Source organism: Nerophis ophidion, linkage group LG25, assembly GCF_033978795.1.
Source record: "Nerophis ophidion isolate RoL-2023_Sa linkage group LG25, RoL_Noph_v1.0, whole genome shotgun sequence".
In the NCBI taxonomy this organism is placed as follows: Eukaryota; Metazoa; Chordata; class Actinopteri; order Syngnathiformes; family Syngnathidae; genus Nerophis; species Nerophis ophidion.
Window position 1 is genome coordinate 37664561 of NC_084635.1, and position 16403 is coordinate 37680963.

A 16403-nucleotide genomic window follows, 5' to 3' on the forward strand; every position below is an offset into this window, starting at 1 on the left:
AAGATTTCACTAAAAGATATATATAAAAAAGCAGGTATAATAATGTATATATTGTTCATTTGTATTATATTTACATACAACTTGATAGTTTAAATTAAAATAAGAATTTCACTAAAAGGTTTATAACAAAAAGCAAATATAATAATGTATATTTTCTTCATTTGTATTATATTTACATACAACTTAATAGTTTAAATTAAAATAAGAATTTCACTAAAATATATGTAAAAAAAACTCAGATATAATATGTATATATTGGTCATTAGTATTATATTTAAATACAACTTTATAGTTTGAATTAAAATAAGAATTTCACTAAAAGATGTAAAAAAAGCAGATATAATAATGTATATATTGTTCATTTGTATAATATTTACATACAACTTATTAATTTAAATGAAAATAAGAATTTCATTAAAAGATATGTAAAAAAAAGCAGATTTAATAATGTACATGTTGTTCATTTGTATAATATTTACATACAACTTAATAATTTAAATTAACATAAGAATTTCACTAAAAGATATATATAAAAAAGAAAATATAATAATGTATATATTGTTCATTTGTATTATATTTACATACAACTTAATAGTTTGAATTAAAAAAGGAATTTCACTAAAAGAAATGTAGACAAAAAGCAGATTTAATAATGTACATATTGTTCATTTGTATAATATTTACATATAACTTAATGATTTAAATTAAAATAAGAATTTCACTAAAATATATGTTAAAAAAAAAGCAGATATAATAATGTATATATTGTTAATTTGTATAATATTTACATACAACTTAATAATTTAAATTAAAATAAGAATTTCACTAAAAGATATGTAAAAAAAAAAGCAGATATAATAATGTATATATTGTTCATTTGTATTATATTTACTTTATATATTGCGCTTGTTATGATCACATGACAAGACGTTTTTTTCCCTCCATCCCGGCCGCCCACAGTCCACAGTCCACATAAGACTGTCGCCCGCCGTCCCCGCCCATGCGGTGAGGTGTGTGCCAGAGAATGAAACGTACCCGTGGCCAGTGGGACTAAGGGCGGCGCTAGTGGTGTCCGAGCAGCAGCAGCAGCAGCAGCAGCAGGGCCTCCGCCTTTGTGCTCGCAACAGACAGAAGATGGCTCCCGTTTTGGACAAGCAACTCCTGGACGTAACCGGGGCGGGCGACAACAACAACGAGGAGGAGGAAGGACTTGACCTCTGGCAAGTTTAGCGCTTCTTTTTAGCGGTGTTTAGTGTTTGGTGTTTGGATGTACAGCCGCCATGTCACCGCCCGGCTAGCATTAGCATTAGCATTAGCACTAGCAGAGCCTGGGCGTCTGCTTAGGTTCTTTATGACAGTTGACTATTCAACTCTTCTATAAACCTTCTACTTGGTACTTTCCTAATTATACCGACTTTTTATTTTAATTATTATTAAAGCAAATAAAATTCTGAGAGCTATGACTGTTCTAAGTTGTTTTTCCGGCTGTTTGTGACGTCACGGCTAAGCTAACCGCTGTCCTTTTTTTTTTAACAATGCAAGAAAAAAACTGATCAACTTTTACTATTTATTAAATGCATGTCAGTCAGGAAGGATGACGTCATCATCAGCTTGTGGAGTTGTGACAACTCCCCCTTAAAGGCCTACTGAAATGAGATTTTCTTATTTAAACGGGAATAGCAGGTCCATTCTATGTGTCATACTTCATCATTTCGCGATATTGCCATATTTTTTGCTGAAAGGATTTAGTAGAGAACATCCACCATAAAGTTCGCAGCTTTTGCTTGCTAACAGAATAGCCCTGCCTCTACCGGAAGTCGCAGACGATGACGTCACATGTTGATGGCTCCTCACATCTTTACATTGTTTTTAATGGAGCCTCCAACAGAAACAGCTATTCGGACCGAGAAAACGACAATTTCCCCATTAATTTGAGCGAGGATGAAAGATTCGTGTTTGAGGATATTGATAGATAGATAGATAGATAGATAGATAGTACTTTATTGATTCCTTCAGGAGAGTTCCTTCAGGAAAATTAAAATTCCAGCAGCAGTGTAAATGGGTTGTACTTGTATAGCGCTTTTCTACCTTCAAGGTACTCAAAGCGCTTTGACACTACTTCCACATTTACCCATTCACACACACATTCACACACTGATGGAGGGAGCTGCCATGCAAGGCACCAACCAGCAACCATCAGGAGCAAGGGTAAAGTGTCTTGCTCAGAACACAACGGACGTGACGAGGTTGGTTCTAGGTGGGATTTGAACCAGTGACCCTCGGGTTGCGCACGGCCACTCTCCCACTGCGCCACGCCGTGTACAGAGTTGAGATCAATTTAAATAAAAGTAAAAAGTAAATAATGGGGGTTTAAATGGAAACAAAATAGAGAAATATTACAATAAGAATAAAAACTAAAAAGCAACAATGGGAATAACAATATAACAGTAAAATAAGAATATAACAAGACAAAGTAGGCAGTAGTGACCATGTTAAGAAAAAGTATTGCACTGTTATTGTTTTGCATCCCCTGTCATCCTAGTAGTGAAGTGAAGTGAATTATATTTATATAGCGCTTTTCTCTAATGACTCAAAGCGCTCTACATAGTGAAACCCAATATCTAAGTTACATTTAAACCAGTGTGGGTGGCACTGGGAGCAGGTGGGTAAAGTGTCTTGCCCAAGGACACAATGGCAGCGACTAGGACGGCGGAAGCGGGAATCGAACCCGCAACCCTCAAATTGCTGGCACGGCCACTCTACCAACCGAGCTAGTACCCCCCGCCCCAGAGAGGAGTTGTACAGTCTAATGGCGTGTGGGACAAAGGAGTTTTTGAGTCTAGTAGTCCTGCACTTGGGATGAAGCAGTCTAGCACTGAACAGGCTCCTCTGGCTACTGATAACGCTATTCAGAGGGTGACTGGCATCATCCAGGATGCTCACTAGTTTGTCAACGGACTACAGTAAAAAAAGTTTTAAAAAAATATGCGATTGCATTGGGACGGATTCAGATGTTTTTAGACACATTTACTAGGATAATTCTGGGAAATCCCTTATCTTTCTATTGTGTTGCTAGTGTTTTAGTGAGTTTAATAGTACCTGATAGTCGGAGGGGTGTGTCCACGGGTGTCTTGACGCGCAGTGTCTCAGGGAAGTCGACGGCAGCTTTATGGGGGGCATAAGCTCAGCTGATCTCCAGTAAGAAGCGACTTTTTACCACAATTTTCTCACCGAAACCTGCTGGTTGACATTTGGTCGGGATCCATGTTGGCTGTGATCCATAGTAAAGTTTCACCTCCGTGAATTTTAAACAAGGAATCACCGTGTGTTTGTGTGGCTAAAGCTTCCCAACTCCATCTTTCTACTTTGACTTCTCCAATATTAATTGAACAAATTGCAAAGGATTCAGCAACATAGATCTCCAAAATCCTGTGTAATTATGCAGTTAAAGTAGACGACTTTTAGCTGTGTGTGAGAGCAGTGCTTGTATTTCCTAACAGCTCGTGACGTCAAGCGTACACGTCATCATTACACGACGTTTTCAAGAAGAAACTCCCGGGAAATTTAAAATTGCAATTTTTGTAAACTAAAGCGGCCGTATTGGCATGTGTTGCAATGTTAATATTTCATCATTGATATATAAACTATCAGACTGCGTGGTGGCTAGTAGTGGCTTTCAGTAGGCCTTTAAACATGTCCTGTGTCACTTATATGCAGGGGTGTCCAAAGTGCGGCCCGGGGGTAATTTTTTAACGGCCCTAAGCACATTCTAAAAATACTAATAAAAAACAGAAAAAGTGGATCGGTTCGCAGCCGAGAATCAGCACCTCCAAGTCCGGGTCCATGGTTCTCGCCCGGAAAAGGGTGGAGTGCCATCTCCGGGTTGGGGAGGAGACCCTGCCCCAAGTGGAGGAGTTCAAGTACCTCGAAGTCTTGTTCACGTGTGAGGGAAGAGTGGATGGTGAGATCGACAGGCGGATCGGTGCGGCGTCTTCAGTAATGCGGACGCTGTATCGATCCGTTGTGGTGAAGAAGGAGCTGAGCCGGAAGGCAAAGCTCTCAATTTACCAGTCGATCTACGTTCCCATCCTCACCTATGGTCATGAGCTTTGGGTTATGACCGAAAGGACAAGATCACGGGTACAAGCGGCCCAAATGAGTTTCCAAAAGGGTCTCTCCCTTAGAGATAGGGTGAGAAGCTCTGTCATCCGGGAGGAGCTCAAAGGAAAGCCGCTGCTCCTCCACATGGAGAGGAGCCAGATGAGGTGGTTCGGGCATCTGGTCAGGATGCCACCCGAACACCCCCCTAGGGACGTGTTTAGGGCACGTCCAAAAGGTAGCAAGCCACAGGGAAGACCCAGGACACGTTCCCGGCTGGCCTCGGAACGCCTCGGGTTCCCTCGGGAAGAGTTTGTGAAGTCACGGCTAAGCTAACCGCTGTCATTTTAGTGTACAAGAAGCTAACATGAAACTCCAACATTTAACACCTTTTAACAACAATGCAAGACAAAAACAATGATCAACTTTTACTATTTTGTAAATGCATGTCAGTCACTCATGAGCTTTGGGTCATGACCGAAAGGATAAGATCACGGGTACAAGCGGCCGAAATGAGTTTCCTCCGCCGGGTGGCGGGGCTCTCCCTTAGAGATAGGGTGAGAAGCTCTGCCATCCGGGAGGAACTCAAAGTAAAGCCGCTGCTCCTCCACATCGAGAGGAGCCAGATGAGGTGGTTCGGGCATCTGGTCAGGATGCCACCCGAACGCCTCCCTAGGGAGGTGTTTAGGGCACGTCCAACCGGTAGGAGGCCACGGGGAAGACCCAGGACACGTTGGGAAGACTATGTCTCCCGGCTGGCCTGGGAACTCCTCGGGATCCCCCGGGAAGAGCTAGACGAAGTGGCTGGAGATAGGGAAGTCTGGGCTTCCCTGCTTAGGCTGCTGCCCCCGCGACCCGACCTCGGATAAGCGGAAGATGATGGATGGATGGATGGATGGATGGATGGATGGATGGATGTCAGTCAGGAGGAATTACGTCATCATCAGCCTTAAACCTGTCCTGTATCACTTATAGAGTTATACAATATCAGACATGTTTTTTTTTTTTATAGTCAGACTTATCAATACAACTCTTGTCTTCCAGGACCTCGATATTAAGTGACGTTTCTACCCGTTCCAGTTCTAAATTGCCTGCAGGAAAAAACATTCTGGTATTTGGTAAGTGTTTATGAAAAACGCCAGTGTGGACGGCAGAGATTTTTTTTTGCAGTGCTTGCATTGTTTTGTGGTTGTCCACCCTGCAGGGAGTGGAACTAAGGCTGCAGCTAACGATTATTTTTCTATCGAGATTATTTTTTTTCCGATTAATCTATAAATCAGGGGTCGGCAACCCGCGGCTCTTTGATCACTTTGATGTGGCTCAGTTGCTAAATTGCAGACCCCAACATTTATTCCGTGAGGTTTCCAGATTCACGGTGGCAGAGGGGTTAGTGCGTCTGCCTCACAATACGAAGGTCCTGCAGTCCTGGGTTCAAATCCAGGCTTGGGATCTTTCTGTGTGGAGTTTGCATGTTCTCCCCGTGAATGCGTGGGTTCCCTCCGGGTACTCCGGCTTCCTCCCACTTCCAAAGACATGCACCTGGGGATAGGTTGATTGGCAACACTAAATTGGCCCTAGTGTGTGAATGTGAGTGTGAATGTTGTCTGTCTATCTGTGTTGGCCCTGCGATGAGGTGGCGACTTGTCCAGGGTGTACCCTGCCTTCCGCCCGATTGTAGCTGAGATAGGCGCCAGCGCCCCCCGCGACCCCGAAAGGGAATAAGCGGTAGAAAATGGATGGATGAGTTTCCAGATTTTAGAGCCTCACAAATCACCCGGGGATAATATTCTCCAGTTTTCACCTGGACTACAATACTGAGGTTGTGCAGTGATGGCAATGTCTTTAACTTCCTATACAACATGTCGTCGCGCCCGCTTTTACATCACGCGTTCTGCGTGTCGACTATTCGTTTTATGTTCAGCCTCTGTTAATACACGATAGCGGCTGCAACGCATACTTAGTCAACAGTCATACAGGTCACACTGAGAGTTGTAATATAAACAACTTTAACACTCTTACTAATATGTGCCACACTGTGAACCCACACCAAACAAGAATGACAAACACATTTCTGGAGAAAATCCTCACTGTAACACAACATAAACACAACACAACAGAACAAATACCCAGAATTACATGCAGCCCTAACTCTTCCGGCCTACATTATACTTCCCCGATAGCACCAAATCCCCACCCGCCCTCCGTGCATCGGTTGAGGTGCTAATGCTAAATAAAAACACAAAACAGTCCTAGTTACCTGAGCTACTAAGTATGTCATTATTTTGACTTAGTAAAAATGGACTTAATAAGACAAAATAATGGCAAAGTCAAATAAATGACTTAATGTAAATAAGCTTTTGAAAAAAAGAGTTGGAATTGGGGCCACATGCTGACGTATGCTCAACTCATGCTTAATTTATTACAGTATTTGGGAAGTCTGTAATTGATTTTTACTATGTAAATGTTATATGTAAATGTTTTATTATGTAAATGTTAATGGCAGGGACCCTGCCATTCAAAACTAGGCTACTACATTACCAATGATTAATTTTGCATTAAGGGTTGGAATTGGGGGTTAAATCACCCAAAATGATTCTCGGGCTCGCCCACCACTGCTGCTCACCGCTCCCCTCACCTCCCAGGGGGTGATCAAGGGTGATGGGTCAAATGCAGAGAATAATTTCGCCACACCTTGTGTGTGTGTGACAATCATTGGTACTTTAACTTTTAACTATAGCTGAAAACATAGTACAATAGCAAGGAGAGACTATTCATCCCTGAACACCATGCAGTTCATGTAGGCTTTATGATGCAGTTACATTATTATATCAACTATCAGAGACAGAAACTCTTCATTTAACACTTCTCTTTTCTAAAGTAAATCTGAACAGCCGATATGGGCATGTACATCAACTATGTGATTTGCCCGAGAAGCTGGACAGGACAAAAAAAAAAGACGTGGAGTGTGCATGTTCTCCCCGTGACTGCGTGGGTTCCCTCCGGTTACTCCGGCTTCCTCCCACTTCCAAAAACATGCACCTGGGGATAGGTTGATTGGCAACACTAAAATTCGCCCTAGTGTGTGAATGTGAGTGTGAATGTTGTCTGTCTATCTGTGTTGGACCTGCGATAAGGTGGCGACTTGTCCAGGGTGTATGCCGCCTTCCGCCCGAATGCAGCTGAGATAGGCTCCAGCACTCCCCAGACACCCAAAAGGGACAAGCGGTAGTAAATGGATGGAATTTAAATTAAAAACATTTTAACGTAAAGAGTAAGGAAAAATTGTGGGGTTTACCACTGTTTTTTACAGGAAAAAACTGGCAGCTTCTTTGCCAGACTTTTACTGTAAAATATATGGTGTTTTTTATTAATTATTATATTTACAACATATTACTGCAAATAGAAATACAGTACCGCTGTTTGAAAGGGAATGGGTAGAGTGCCATCTTCAGGTTGGGGAGGAGATCAAGGACCTGGGAGTCTTGTTCACGAGTGAGGGAAGAGTGGATCGTGAGATCGACAGGCGGATCGGTGTGGCGTTTTCAGTAATGCGGACGCTGTATCGATCCGTTGTGGTGAAGAAGGAGCTGAGCCAGAAGGCAAAGCTCTCAATTCACCGGATGATCTACGTTCCCCATCCTCACCTATGGTCATGAGCTTTGGGTTATGACTGAAAGGACAAGATCACGGGTACAAGCGGCCGAAATGAGTTTGGGTCTCTCCCTTAGAGATAGGGTGAAAAGCTCTGCCATCCGGGAGGAACTCAAAGTAAAGCCGCTGCTCCTCCACATGGAGAGGAGCCAGATGAGGTGGTTCGGGCATCTGGTCAGGATGCCATCCGAACGCCTCTTAGGGAGGTGTTTAGGGAACGTCTGACCGGCAGGAGGCCACGGGAAGACCTAGGACACGTTGGGAAGACTATGTATCCCGGCTGGCCTGGGAACGCCTCGGGATCCCCCGGGAGGAGCTGGACGAAGTGGCTGGGGAAAGGGAAGTCTGGACTTCCCTGCTTAGGCTGCTGCCCCCGTGACCCGACCTCAGATAAACGGAAGAAGATGGATATATATATATATATATATATATATACATACATATGTATATATATACGTATATATATATATTATTATATAATAATAACTTAATATTGGTATATCTCAGCTGCATTCGGGTGGAAGGCGGGGTACACCCGAGACAAGTTGCCACCTCATCACAGAGCCAACACAGATAGACAGTCAACATTCACACTCACATTCACACACTAGGGCCAATATAAGGCTCCAGCAACCCCCCTGACCCTAAAAGGGACAAGCGGTAGAAAATGGATGGATGGATGGTATATGGCAATATGACCATGGTGTTTGAGTCAACAAAATACATTAGTGTTCACTTCCTTGACCATATAAAATGGTGTAGCTGATGTCTATGGTGTCTTTCAAGGGGAGGATGGATCAGGGAAAACTTCACTTCTGTCCAAGCTTCATGGAGCCGAACACAACAAAAGAGGACGAGGACTGGAATATCAATACCTAAATGTCCATGATGAAGACCGGGATGGTTAGTTCCTTGTTTATAATTATAATTCACTGCAGTTCCTGTACAAAAATTGTACTTGCTGATCATTTTTCTGTTGCAGACATTACACGATGCAATGTGTGGATCCTGGACGGGGACCTGTACCACAAAGGCCTGCTCAAGTTTGCCGTCTCTGCTCAGTCCCTACCTGACTGCCTCGCTGTGTTTGTGGCGGACATGTCGCGACCCTGGACCATTATGGAGTCTCTGCAGAAGTGGACTAGTGTTCTACGTGACCACGTGGACAAACTGAAGATCCCTCCCGAGGACATGAGAGAAATGGAGCTGAAGAGTGAGTAATGGCTGACTTCATCTAATGGTGTTTGCTTTGCCATCTTACACAGCCTCCAGTGAATTGCGTTGAATGTGGAATACACTGCTTATGTCCTGTCAGCATGTTATGAGTATAAGGTTTGTGCTTTGAACCACAAGACAAGTTTTTTTCTCATGTGTACATGTCATGGATACTTTCAATACTACTTCCTGATAGTTTTTAAATGTGTACATACGATAGTTTTTAAATGTGTACATACGATAGTTTTAAAATGTGTACATACGATAGTTTTTAAATGTGTACATACGATAGTTTTTAAATATGTACATACGATAGTTTTTAAATGTGTACATACGATAGTTTTTAAATGTGTACATACAATAGTTTTTAAATGTGTACATTGTTTGATGCTGCTTAACAGATATCTTCTCCTAATCTTCTCTATAAGGTGGTGACCTAAAATAAGACACATTCAAAAATAGTATTTAAATGATAGGGCTGGGTATCACGACCATGATAATCAATATTATGTCCTGCGAATGGATATTGCTAAAAATGTAAAGCTCTCGATCGAATTGATAATTTAACCCATCCCTAATATACAAAACCCAAAACAAGTGACTTTGGCACGTTCTGTAATTCGTAAATAAAAACAGAATACAATTATTTGCAAATCATTTTTAACCTATATTCAATTGAATAAGACTTAAAAAACAAAATATTTAATGTTCCAACCGAGAAACAACTTTTGTTTTGACCACTGTGTTACATGGCCTTTCCTTTTAACAACACTCAGTAAACCTTTGGGAACTGAGGCGACCGATTTTTGAACCTTTTCAGGTGGAATTATTTCTCAATCTTGCTTGATGTACAGTTTAAGTTGTTGAACAGTCCGGAGTCCAGTGGTATTTTAGGCTTCATATTGTGCCCCAGATTTTCAATGGAAGACATGTCTGGACTACAGGCAGGCCAGCCTAGTACCCGCACTCTTTTACAATGAAGCCACGCTGTTGTAACATGTGCAGAATGTGGCTTGGCATAGTCTTGCTTAAATAAGCAGGGGCGTCCATGATAACATTGCTTGGATGGCAACACATATCGCTCCAAAAACCTGTATGTACCTTTCAGCATTAATGGTGCCTTCCCAGATGTGTTTGTTACCCATGCCTTGGGCACTATTACACCCCATACCATCACACATGCTGGCTTTTGAACTTTGTGCCTATAACGCTCCGGACGACACGACGTCCAGTTTCCAAAAAAACAGCTTGAAATGTGGAGTCGTCAGACCACAGAACACTTTTCCACTTTATATCAGTCCATCTTATATGAGCTCGGACCCAGCAAAGCTGGCAGCGTTTCTGGGTGTTGTTGATAGATAAATTGCTTTCGCTTTGCATAGTGAAATTTTAACTTGCACTTATAGATGCAGTGACAAACTGTAGTTACTGACAGTTGTTTTCTGGAGTGTTCCTGAGCCCATGTGGTGATATCCTTTATGCATTCATGTCGCTTGTTGATTCAGTACCGCCTGAAGGATCCAAGATCACGTTGGTTTTCAGCCTTGCCGCTTACGTGCAGTGATTTCTCCAGATTCTCTGAACCTTTTGATGATATTACGGACCATAGATGGTAAAATCCCTAAATTCCTAGCAATGGCTCGTTGAGAAATGTTGTTCTTAAACTGTTTGACAATATGCTCACGTATTTCTTCACAAATACGTGAGCCCTCTCCCCATTCTTGTTTTTGAATGACTGAGCATTTCATGGAAGCTGTTTTTATACCCGATCAGGGCACCCACCTGTTCCCAATTAGCCTGTTTCTGAACATTCCTCAACTTTCTCAGTCTTTTTTGCCTCTACTGCCAGCTTTTTTGAAACATGTTGCAGGCATCAAATTCCAAATGAGCTAATATTTGTAAAACATAGTTTTCCAGTTTGACCGTTAAATATCTGGTCTTTGCAGTCTATTCAGTTGAATATAGGTTGAAAAGGATTTGCAAATCATTGTATTCTGTTTTTATTTAACATTTATTCACTGGTTTTGTATAACAAAGTTTACAGATATATGCTGTAAGGAGTCGGCGATGTAATTTTTGATTACTTTAACCGTGATGGTTTAAATATTGTATTTTATGAAGGGTGTTCAGAAAATCAGATTCACATCCAATCATGATTTTAATTTATTTCTTTTTCTAATCTATTCATAATTTTCGAGTATCAAGTAAAAATATTAAATGTATATTTATATTTTTTTGTGAATAAATATTTATTGGATTAAAACAAACAACTATTACTGATATTATTATCATTGATACTGTTTATTTTTTTGTAATTTCCTTTTTTTAATGATTTATATACCAAATACATTAAGAAAATCCTGTTGAATCGAGAATCAATTCTGAATGGAATCCTCACTCCTAGAACCAGGATCAAATAAAATCCCGAGGTGCCTAAAGATCTCCACCTCTAGTAATAATGCGTCTCGTCCTACCGCGTATCGATTAACGTATAATCCGTCAGTGCCATGTTACGGTACTTGGGGTTGTGCGTGATGTAGCCACCGGTTGCCGACTCAGCCGGCCCTTGGCAATCACTCCAGCAGCACTGAGAGAGCGGAATTGGCCAAACTATGGCAGGTGATGTTGCAATTTTCAATGTCAACAAAGAACTTGATTTTAAAAACATTCCAATATGAGTTAAGTTAGGCTCCACTTTTCTAAAAATGCACTAGCTTGTAGCTAATATGCATCAGCGGTGCTATTGACATGCCACTTTTTAGCAATAGCAATTTTACATATCAATTTCAAAACCTCAACATTTGTTAATTAATGCAAACTACAACTAAACAGCTGGGGTGCATAATATTTGCAATACTTAGAGTATCAACACTTTTCAGGGTGCAACAAAAGAGTTGATCGTAACGACTGAACTGACTAGCTAGCACACCATAAAATGTACACTACTGCCATCTAATGTCTGGGACTTGCAACTGCCGTTGAGACTCAGAAATATTTGAATAAAACAAGATATAAAAACTGTACAGCAGTTATAATCAGGTAATTTTAAGTGTTGCAATAAGAACATTTATTATCAAAAACAGTATTTATTAACACAGACATGCACATACCGTTGCATGGTTACGCCTCATTTGGTGACATATTCGCGGTCAATGTTCAATGTGTATAGGCATCTCTGGTTCAATTAATGCAGCGGTAGGGAACCTATGGCTCTCGAGCCAGATGCGGCTCTTTTGATGACTGCATCTGGCTGTCAGATAAATCTTAGCTGACATTTCTACATTATATCCGCTGGCAATCCGTCAGGTTCAAACACTGATGAAATCTATTAAACAGACGAGAAGCAAGGAATCATGCAGAGACAGAGTTCAATTTGGCTCAATGAGGAGACGTGTTTTGGGCTGTATTCTAGTTACAGATCCAAACTACGTTCTAATTGTCCAGGCTGTGTGCTTCCTCTGTTTATTTGGGAGGTCCCTGTTTACATCACTGAAGCTGACACTGAGGGAAGGGGGTAATCTCGACAACTCCAGTTAGACACAATATATGACTATACAAAAATGCATACGTGTTGACGCTGGTGATATCGCCTTGTCTCTCTGTTCTGTCTGCGTCACGGCGGTGTCCGGCCTTGGCAGTTAGCAGGCCGTTCCTGGACACTGATACCAGACTAGCTTGCAATCTTTTGGATTGCCAGTTTTGCACGAACAAAAAAAAATACCCCTTCAGCACAATTGACAATAATTATAGCAACGGCCCTGAAGCATAAAAGTTGTGATAATACAGGTATATGCATGATTTTCTTCCATACCTGTTCATGAAGTTGCATTAATGGTAAGAAGTATTTTAATTATTATTGGTTAACCTCAGAATAAAAATCTTATTAAAAAGAATAAGAGACTTTAGAAATGTTGGTCTTACTTTTGTTGTATTAGGCGTTAAAAAATATTATATGGCTCTTACGGATATACATTTAAAAATATTTAGCTTTCATGGCTCTTTTAGCCAAAAAGGTTCCCGACCCCTGAATTAATGGAATGATATGTGAAATTAATCAAGCCGATACATCTCAGATACCGCTTCATCAATTAGCAACTCGATTAGATAGGATTTAAATCCTGAACACGGTGCATATACCATTCAAATGTGCCATGTCGATGTTGATTCCATGTTGCCTACCCACAGTTCTTTGCGTGGGTTATCAGGAAGTTATTGACCCTTGCATGAGGAAATGTTCTGTATTTGGTTCTATTATGAGTTTGAGTTGAGGACCCCTGCATTAGAGCTTGGATGTCAGTATTATGTAATATAACATGTATCGCAATGGTTCTAGGTCATTGTCAGAGGCCCGTGATCCTCAGCAGGGTGTCCTGGCCCTAGGCAAGTTGTCCAGAAAAATGAATGCGACACACAGATGATGTTCCGTAGTTAAATTTAGATGTGGTCACGTCTAACTCACCAAGACTTCTCTTGTGCTCAGAACAGATGAGGCTTTTTCTACATGTTAGTTCTGCCTGTGCTTGCCCGCTATTTGTGTTGGCTTGTCTTTTATGAGGCAGCACAAAATATTACATCTACCAAAAATATAATCAAACGAAAGTATTTAATCCCTTCACTCTACAAAACTAGGTTATTGTCCACATATTTTGACATAATTTTTGCAGAAGCATGATTGATAACATCACAACTTGCTAGGAGCATGTGGTGTGGAACGATGATTTAACTGAACAGGCCTGAGGTTGACTTATAAAACTGAATTGCAGTCAAAGGAGAACTGCACTTTTTTGGAATTTTGCTTATCATTCACGATACCTCTGTAAAACAAGATGCTTTGTCTTTTTTTTCCCGCATTTTAAGTCGTAAAATACGGCAAGTACAGCTAACGGAGTACTCTTTTTTCCGCCCACAAAGTCCTCTAAAAATAACCCAAAATCTACAACAATAGTCCATTTAAATCCCGTGACTTTAATATCTACAAAGTATTAGAGATATTGTTATTTTAAGTGCTAATGTAGACAAACTACTCCAACCTGTGCCGTGATCACAGAGAGCTAACTAGCTTAAGCTGCTGCATTTACAAACTTAGACGGTGAGTTGCTGCATCGCCTCTGAGCTGGTAGAAGTTAATTCTAGATTATAAATCATGTCACTCACCTGGATAGTAGAAGGATGAAATGATCCATATTAATAGCTACGGCAGTAGCATATAGCAGTTAGCATTCCATGACCCACAATGCACTTCTGCCATGACTCACCCTCCCCCGCCGAACTCTTATTGGTTGACGTGTATGTGACGATTGCTGATGTGTGTGTGACGATTGCTGACATTTTCTTCATCTCTTCCGTGAATGAGATAAATAATATTTGATATTGTGTAATTTGCAGTACATGATTTCCTTTTCGGTGCCATTTTTGTTCAGCCCCTCTCAATTTTTATCAATCAATCAATCAATCAATCAATGTTTATTTATATAGCCCCAAATCACAAATGTCTCAAAGGACTGTACAAACCGTTACGACTATGACATCCTCGGAGGAACCCACAAAAGGGCAAGGAAAACTCGCACCCAGTGGGCAGGGAGAATTCACATCCAGTGGGACGCCAGTGACAATGCTGACTATGAGAAACCTTGGAGAGGACCTCAGAAGTGGGCAACCCCCCCACTCTAGGGGACCGAAAGTTATAAGTTACCGCCAACGATAAAATGATCCATTTTAATAGCTACCGCAGTAACATAGCAGTTAGCACTCCATGACCCACAATGCATTTCTGCCATGACCCTCCCCTGCCAAATTCTTATTGGTTGACGTGTGTGTGACGATTGCTGACATTTTCTTCATCTCTTCCGCGAAGGAGTTAAATAATATTATTTGATATTTTACGGTAATGTGCTAATAATTTCACACATAAGTCACTCCGGAGTATATGTCGCAACCCCGGCCAAACTATGAAAAAAACTGTGACTTATAGTCCAAAAAATACGGTAGACCTAAGCAGTAGAAAATGGATGGATGTAAACAAAAAGATATAATCTGACAAAGTGCTGTCATACATACATATTTTTGAAAAATAAAACAACATATCAAAATGGCCCTTGCGTCTTTTTAGTATGCGGCCCTTAGAAAAAGTTTTAGAGACCCCAGTTCTTTTGTTTAACAATATTTAACTGAAAATGTATTTTTCTTTTCAATGACAAAAGCTCAAAATAACACATTTTAGAGCTGTAATTCCAATACCAAAACGTGAAATATGGCATCTTTGTGTAAAGTTATCATGCGGTCAGAATCTCATACTGGCCCATACCTAATAACGATACACATTTCTTATAGACCTGTGATCTAAAAGTGAAAAGCATATGATTCATATATTACATGTTTTGTACAACTATGGAAACGAACATAGTAACCTACTATTCTTTGTACATGATCAATTGTTTTTATATTGTTCTAAAGTACTCTTAGTGTTTATTTTCCCGGCAGTCCGATGTAGTTCACATCAACTTGTCCGTATATTTCAACAACACTGAGATCATTCACATCATTGATTTCCAGAATCCAACATGGTACCCATGATTTGTAGTGAGACTGATTCAGATTACACAGTAGTTGTGTATGAGCGAGACAGGCAGGAAGATTGTGGGAGTGGCTCCAATCTAGGGGATCTTGCAGCCCTCTTGCATCATGGTTCTCCGCCCCTCCCAACAGCAACATTGGTCTGTCCTGAATTTAGTGTGTGAGCTGACTGTTCTTCTGGAAGTAGATGCTGGAGTTAAATTACAAAACCAGCCCTAAAATCACAGAAAAAAAATCCTGTGGACATTTTCTGCCACAATGTTAAGCAATGAAACCTAAGGAATGACATCTCCAGGAATTTTGTTTTGACTACATTCAAAGGAAACCTAATAGTCGTAAGCTCAAAGGAAATAACATTACACAAAACTCGAAACCAGTGAAGTTTGCACGTTGTGTAAATCGTAAATAAAAACAGAATACAATGATTTGCAAATCATTTTCAACCAATATTCAATTGAATAGCCTGAAAAGACAAGATACTCAATGTTCGAACTGGTAAACTTTATTATTTTTTGCAAATATTAGCTCATTTGGAATTTGATGCCTGCAACATGTTTCAAAAAAGCTGGTACAAGTGGCAAAAAAGACTTGACAAAGTTGAGGAACACTTATTTGGAACATACCACAGCTGTGTGCCATGATTGGGTATAAAAGCAGCTTCCATGAAATGCTCAGTCATTCACAAACAAGGATAGGGCTAGGGTTACTACTTTGTGAACAAATGCGGGAGCAAATTGTCCAACAGTTTAAGAACAACATTTCTCAACCAGCTATTGCAAGGACTTTAGGGATTTGACTATCTACAGTCCGTAATATCATCAAAAGTTTCAGAGACTCTGGAGAAATCACTGCACCTAAGCGGCAAA

The 16403-nt window shown here is 40.7% G+C and overlaps 1 protein-coding gene across 4 annotated transcripts in view; it reads left to right on the plus strand.

The window, feature by feature from the left end:
• The first annotated feature begins 993 nt into the window (after positions 1-993).
• Positions 994-16403, plus strand: part of dync1li2 (dynein, cytoplasmic 1, light intermediate chain 2) — a 42922-nt gene continuing 27512 nt past the window's right edge. For 2 of the 4 annotated variants that reach the window (XM_061887349.1, XM_061887351.1), the window contains exons 1-4: positions 994-1220; positions 5143-5216; positions 8536-8652; positions 8732-8962. In XM_061887349.1, coding sequence (XP_061743333.1) covers positions 1135-1220; positions 5143-5216; positions 8536-8652; positions 8732-8962 — 508 coding nt within the window. In that variant the 5' untranslated portion in view covers positions 994-1134. The remainder of the gene's footprint in view (positions 1221-5142; positions 5217-8535; positions 8653-8731; positions 8963-16403) is intronic. The other 2 variants (XM_061887348.1, XM_061887350.1) reach the window with 1 other exon arrangement.